General features: G+C 37.5%; 2 protein-coding genes across 3 annotated transcripts in view; both read left to right on the top strand.

Annotated features, from left to right (window-relative positions):
• LOC148739198 (uromodulin-like) overlaps positions 1 to 7472 on the top strand; it is an 85139-nt gene that overhangs the window by 37008 nt on the left and 40659 nt on the right. The window lies entirely within an intron of this gene.
• Positions 5350 to 7472, top strand: part of LOC111336186 (uncharacterized) — a 13425-nt gene continuing 11302 nt past the window's right edge. The window contains exons 1-3 of one of the 2 annotated variants that reach the window (XM_088747227.1): positions 5350 to 5588; positions 6387 to 6443; positions 7294 to 7353. In XM_088747227.1, coding sequence (XP_088603353.1) covers positions 6389 to 6443; positions 7294 to 7353 — 115 coding nt within the window. In that variant the 5' untranslated portion in view covers positions 5350 to 5588; positions 6387 to 6388. The remainder of the gene's footprint in view (positions 5589 to 6386; positions 6444 to 7293; positions 7354 to 7472) is intronic. The other variant, XM_088747228.1, reaches the window with a different exon arrangement.

Raw genomic sequence — 7472 nt, 5'->3', positions numbered from 1 at the left:
AGAAAAGAAAGATCCAGGAAAATTTCTTTCATTTTCAGTGTTTTCGAGAGGTAAAATGATTACAAAAGTCTTTGCGACTCATTACTACAAAAAACAAGTCCTCTATTTTTTCCTTTTTCATTTTGTGTATCGGAATCTAGTTTGTTTCCCTCAGGTAAGGTGAGAAAAACAGATAAAATAAGAAACTATTGAGATGTCATTTAAGAGTCAGGCTAATGAACAAAGGATTACGGGATGGAGATTTCTAATGCGTGAGAGCTGATTATGATGACGTCCGAATTAATCATCACCAGTGGAAATCACGAGCAAATAATCTAATGGTTTGTAGTAATCTACGTGTCACCCAAAACTTGTCAAGATACAAGAAAACATTTCTATTGATCAATGATACGAATGGGGCACGTTACGTGCTGCTCACTTTACTCATTATCTATTCGGAATAGATAGCGTGTAGGGCAGCCAATCAGATTGCGGCATTCATGATAAAACGTCGTCAGGTTAATAGTAAATACGGTTGGAATTACTTTTTTAACTTAATCCTGAGTGTTTGAGAGTGACGAGTCGATAACTTTTAAAAGATTAAAAGCCCCTCTAATAGTTAGTGTATTACACTAAGAATGAAAAGGTGTAATTCAGCCGTTACACGGATCAAGTTTTTCTGTTCTTGGAAAGTAGAAATTATTCTTTAAATACATCTCAGGACTTAAAACAATACAATGCGGGCAGTCGTTCGACCGACTGATTGTACGACTGATTGACTGAATGACTGGATGTCTGGGTAAATGACCAGCCCCTGGTTGGCTGACTGGATTATACAGACCAAAGCTTACAGTTTCCAAGCAAACGCAGGAGTAATAACACGTAAACAAACAAAAAAACTACAAACCTTGACGTATGCAACAACCAAATAAAACTCGTTTCCACGAATTTAAAAAAAAAAAGGCAGAGACATTGGAAACTGGAATGGCGTGTACATCCTTAGGTCACAGCATGATACTCTTTTAAGAATAAATTATAAACTGTACAATGCGAATATTTCAAGGTAAGAACTATATTAAAAAGGCATAGAACATGCAATTTCCCAATTTATAAACTGTACAATGCGAATATTTCAAGGTAAGAACTATATTAAAAAGGCATAGAGCATGCAATTTCCCAATTTTTGATTGCCAGATAGTCTGAAGCCCCTGTCTGATGCAATCTCCCTCAGCCCCAATGACAGATCAGTTCTGCTCTTGACTTTACTTGCATCGAGTCGCATCTGCTGAAGTTCCAGCATGATTCGGTCGAGAGAGCCTTGGGTCGAGAGAACCTAGAAGACACGAAGTCTTTATTTCATTTATCTAACTGCATAAAAGAAGAGAAACAATCGTCAGCTGGAAAAGAACAATATTCCAAATCTAGTAAGAGAATTTTGAATGGCAAAAATGAAAATAAGGACTTCAAGCACCAAACAAACGGTTTTGTCGAACAACTGAGCTTTGAAACGATAAACTGGAAGTCAACTGACTTTTTATGGACCAATGAATACACTAATAATCAAAATTAGAGAAGCAGAGCGGAAAGATACCATAAGGTCTACATTCTGACATATCTGTGTAACTGGAAAAAGAACCCTAGGCAACAAAACCGCGTTCTAAACTATGTTAAAACGGAAGAAAGCTGAGATATAGATAATAACATATCTCCTCAGTGCAAAACATCAGAATACCATTTCAAAATGCGTAGCTGGCTTGACGTTGAAAGCAAAGGAAAGGAGAAATGTTGGATCTACCTGTAACCTGTCTGTTCTTCTTTGGGGATGTCAAATACCATGTGTTATTAACATTTCATTACTCAGCTTAAATTAAATGCTAGTTTGGTTGACGCGTCGAAATCTTCGGCCCCTTGAGTTCTGAAATTGTGTCTCGTCCCGTTAGAAGCTAAAAAGATAGACAGAAACCCTTTTTCATATTACACAACAAGAATCTAAAACAATTGATTACTATGAACTATTTAGAGCATTACTGACATCATGTACAGTGTTAGCACAGAAAGATCAGTCATTGTAAAGAATACTGGACATGTGATCATGAAAAAGTCAAGTTTCATCTTAGTTTGGTGGCTTCTTATTAAACCTGTGCATTCTAATCAGGTCACTTGGTTATGATCTGAAATCCACAAGTTTTGATATCTGGGTGAGTGTCTTCCGGAAAGGTTAAAGTGGTAGTTACACTGTTTGACACTGATAATTATTTATCATTTCTTATTGTGGCTCTCTTTCCTGAGTCTTTGGAAAGTTCACATAATAAATGAAAACCCTTCCTCCTCTTGGAGTAACAGACTTTTTCAGTGAGGTTTTCAAATGTCAAAATAAATATCAAAGTTGTTAAGCTTTTTAATTTTTTTAGAATCAAATTAAGTTGTAAACCATGGAATAGTTACACTCACTATCCTAATACTGATGACGGACTTTATAATAATGTGGTTCCTACCTTTTAAGCGGTAATATACTTGCTTCAACCTCATTCACCAATCTGAGGAAAGAGCCTGGCGCTTTGTAAAAAAGGAATACTTCAACTCAACCACCCGTACAACGCAATTCTGAGATGCTGAATTAATTGTCACATTTTTACCAAGGAAATCGAAATCGGTAAAACCACTGTAGGCCTCGAAGTTATTTTGCTTTAATACGATTGGTTCGATACAGAACGCTGTTATTTCTGAGAATTATTTCTCGGTTCCAAATTAACAATCTACTTAGATAGTTCAGGTTCTCATTCCACGTAGACGCTCGGCAGTTACATTTGAAAGCGAGGATGGGGAGCAAAACTTTGTGTTGTGTTAAAGATTAAGATTACGGGATCTGTTGAACTAACTTGAACTTGTCAAAATTCAATTGGAATTGGTATTTTGATTTTGAACTTTTCGAAGTTTACTTAGAATATTCCTGTACACCTTTTTGATAAGTAGGTGTGGCATATGTTGACTGCTGACCCCAAACTGTGATTTTAGAATGAAAATGTATAAGCCTTAGATCAGAGGAATTGCTTTGAATTCGGGATTGGCTTTGAAGTATATAAGCGTGAAATGACTTCTTTCAATTAATTGTAGTATTTTAGAGAATAGTTTTGGTATTGTTTTAAGTGCAAACGGAAATGACTGCTTTTACTTATTTGCTAAAAATAATATGATTTTAAAGCAAACTTTGTCCTTTTTGTGGAGGCGCAATATTAATGAACTTCAGATTGAGAAGCTAATTATTTTCAGTCCTGGCCCTTTCTAGATAATACTAGTCTTGTGCTATTTCTTCCTGGAATTTTCTTGAATGACTGATTTAGTTCCATGATCTGATGTCGTTTTGCTACTCGTACTGAGGCCATGCCAATCCAGTTTTACAGCTGATAATACTTTTCATATGGCTCTTGTTTCCCCGCTTGTAAGATGTTACTCCGGTAGTGTGATCGAAATATTAGCTACTTTCCAGTTATATTATAGAAAGTAGGCGTTGCCGTCGGTAGACCCTTCTCCAAAAACGAACTGTTTACTCTTGTTATAAATTGTTATTGCGCAATTACCTTGAGTCTGTATTTCTGTAAACGTATTATTTTTTAACTTTAATTTCTTTCGATAATGTTATACCAATAAATTATTATATTGCTCACGTTACTTTATTTTGGCCAGGCAACCCACGAAGGACAACGAAACTTTTAACATGAAAAAGATTTCGAGTGTTTACTTAATCGTCAGTCCATATGCTTAATAATCTCTTTATACAAGCGCAGTTTGGTTACAACCTTTTCCGCAAGGCATTACGTGAGCATAGATTGAGAAATGGAGATAGTTTGATGAACAACTGTCAATCTCCTTTCTTGTCTAATCTGGTACTTTGAAAGAACGTGAGCAACAACCTCGTAAATAGTTCAACAATAACCAGTTGAACGGTTCAGTTGTCAAGTTAAGTCTGACAAGTTGTATCATAATCCAAGCCTTTAAACAAATGTCATTGTACAGTCTCATTTCACGCTGTTTGGTAGTTCCCACTGTTCAAATACAATAACGTACGGGAAATCCTTACAAACAACGAAGTGTCCTCGTTCGTAACCTTGAAAATTGCTATATTATCCTATTCCTTCGATGGGAGTCTACGGCGAACCTCATACGGAAAATTAGGGCGAAAATAATGGCGATAAAATACATGTGCGCCGAGGTTTGACTTAGTGCCAAGTGACAAAACCTCGGCAGAGACTGGGCCTAGATCATGGGAAACCTAACAATTACAAAAGAAGCAAGGAAAATAACTGCTTATCAAGCAAGCCTTCATATACAGAACTGTGCAAAAGTAATTCAAACGATAATCATCGAATATCGCGCTTTGTTCTCCCGAGATATCGTCGACATATGGGCGATATCTCGGAACAACTGCTAAAATGTTTCCTGGGACTTATCGTCCACTTGTAGTAACTGTTCTGTTTGAGAAATGTGTCCCTTTCCACTTTAAAATTCCAAAACTGATGCTTGGCAAATCATTATTTGGATGAAGAAACCGCAAACACCCAATATGTAGAATAATACTATGCTTCAAGATTCCACAAACATATTTCAGTTCCTTGCAGGATGTTCTAAATTGCGTAGACCGACGATTATCACAAAATGCTGCAATATCTATTACAAGATGCGTAAGTTATTTCAAAATGTCGTAGAACACGTGGTTTATTTCTATGTAAATGTTCACCAACAGTAGAATCACTTAAAAAGAATGGAGGCGCTTATTCAAAAAGAAAAAGCAAAACAAACAAAGTCGAGGGGGTTCAAACTGGAACGAGGGCGTTAAATCGAATCCTTACGTTAGTTATAGAGGCTCACTCTGTGTGCTTGGGCTACCTGTAAATGCTGTGAGCACCAGGCTGTAGGCGCCAAACACGCTTTCAGTGAGCGTAATTATTTGAAATGCTCTATTTATTTTTAACGGCGGGGGGATGGGGGCCGATTTCAGCCCACATCTTTGTCATGCATTGGGTTACTGGAAATGAATGAAAAATTGCTGGGATCAGGCAATCGTGACGGCCAATTATCAGTCGCCTGGTACTTCGCTTGTCTCTGATCCACTGACTAGGAGTCTGAAACAGGTTTCTTTTATTTTGGGAAATTTGTCGGTTTAACCACAAAAAAAGTCACGAAAATGATAATGATCTAACCAAGATTAACACAAGAAATAAAATTTATCAACTGAATAAAGATTGGCCTGCAGGGGTCAGAAGAATCCAACCGCACTGAAAGGCATAAGGCTCAACGAATGATCGCGTGACAGTTGCGAATTTGATCTCCGTCGTCAAGGTCATGTGACGGTTGTTATTAGGCAAATGTCACGATACATATCCAAGTTCTAGAAATCGAAGGAAGCGCTTTATTGAGGGTCATTCGTCTTCCGACTCTCGTCTTGTCGAATTTCTCGTTTGCAAAATTGCCCTGTAGTTTTCTACAAGTCTTTTAGGTTTTATAACTCAGCAGAAAGAAACTCACGGCTGAGAGAAACTCTCCAGTTGTGGATAAACTTTCCCTGAAGATTTGAGTATCAGACTGGTTCAATCCATACTTCTATGTCACAGGTAAGATTAAATGCAGCGGTTCAGAAGTTGTTTTCATGAAAGTGGTTGTTGCAGTACCCTCATTTGCAAAGATGCCCACCACAACCTGCCTCAGTTTAAATACCAGCGTGTATAAAGTTATACATAATTGTAATTGACGCTAACAGCGAAGCAAGATCAAATTTAATCGGGTTTCAAGATAGTGTAAAGATTCAGTATGTTGGATAAACATTCCAGTGCGAGTTTGTTTGCTGCTTTTTCCTCAGAGATTTCCATTAGAACTTCAGAGGGCTGAAACTATTGTCCAAACCTTGAACAAGAAACGTACTCGTGAGAAAATTCCGCTGGGGAGCTTGATATGCTTGAGAAGCATTTTCATAACAAACTAAGCGTGAATTTTAATCAATGGAGCAATTTAATCGTGTGCTATGTTCATCAAGCCGGCTGTAATATTTCCGTGGCTGGCTTGTATTCATAAATCTACCGCTTTTATTTCTCTCCTCTCGGTTGTTTAGCTTGTCTACTAAAGGAAGTGTAAGTTGTTTACATTGTGTAGAGGATGGTAATTTCATTTGACTGTTTATACTCTTATATTACGAGTCGCATTCAAGAGTTCAAATGATAACGTCGATGACTATCGTAGTTGTGATAGTGATCAATACCTGTAGTCGAAGGATGCTGTGCGAAACTTAAATATGTCAACGCATGTGCAACGGTGTGTAGTACGTGGTTTAGTTCGACGGATAGATTTGGATGATGAATTAACGCTACCATGATCTGGATAGAATGCATAGTATTTTCCTTTGTGTTCTTTTTCAGCTATGGGGATCCCTCTATGCAAAGGAGATCAAAATCGTCAACAAAACATTTCTTCAGGTTTGAAATTAAACATAAAAAGTAGCACACAAATGAACAGTCAAATCAGTTCTCTCTGCTGCTGGGAGAAGAGAAAATTTATGATCATGCTCTTAAGCTCCAGCACAACTGATTATCATTAGTAAGTGGACAAGTGTCACAACACGAAATATTGCAAACATTGTTTGGTTTGCGTTTGGAACCTAGCTGACCAACACCATGCGCTAGTGGGCTTCCTTTTACTTCAAAGAAAATCGTTCGATTTTTGAAATAGCACCAAAGAACTTGTGCTAAGCAGCCGTTTACTGTACCGGAGGAAATGTACGCATCATTGACCAGTAACAGGCTTAGATTTTGGAGTCAATTCCACGTTAAGAAGTTGGGTTAAGGTTCGTGCAAACTCTGGAAACTGAATAGTTCCTAGTCAGTTGCGCGCAAAACGCGCCTGCAAAGAATTGGCCGCCTACTATTTCGTATTACCTTTATCTTTTCAAACCGCTTATTAAGACCCTCGGGTCCCAGACCTATGTTGGGATATACTTGTGTAGGTTATGGTGCTCTGCATAGAGATGATTTCTCAGCATTTTCTTTAGTTTTGAAGACTTGAGCATGGGCAAGAAACATTATTCACAATGACATTATGCTGTCCCCCAAGGCAAATACACAATTTTGACCTCTCCAATCAGATATGCAGTGCATCTAAACAAAAATATTTGATATCTAGTCATTCACTTGGCTAAATATATGAATAAATAAATATATATGAGTTTATAAATAAATAAATAAATGTGGGGGTAGAGTCTACCTTGGCATATATAAGTTTATTTATGTAGCTTAAACATACATTTATTTAGTTGTCAATTTTTATTAGACCCAATGGAAATTCAGGAGAGATCTGCTCATGCAGTTTCGAATTTCAGCACATCAGCAGGTAAATATGTTGAGCGGGGAGGTAACACTCACACGTCATATAATTATTATATGACAAGGTAAATCGGAGCGTTCTGATTAGCCCCTACTTGGTCAGTTTTTTCGCCAGTCGTAAACCGT

Source organism: Stylophora pistillata, chromosome 2 (assembly GCF_964205215.1).
Source record: "Stylophora pistillata chromosome 2, jaStyPist1.2, whole genome shotgun sequence".
In the NCBI taxonomy this organism is placed as follows: domain Eukaryota; kingdom Metazoa; phylum Cnidaria; class Anthozoa; order Scleractinia; family Pocilloporidae; genus Stylophora; species Stylophora pistillata.
The sequence above is the reverse complement of the archived record's forward strand: the minus strand, read 5'-3'. Positions and strand labels throughout refer to the sequence as shown.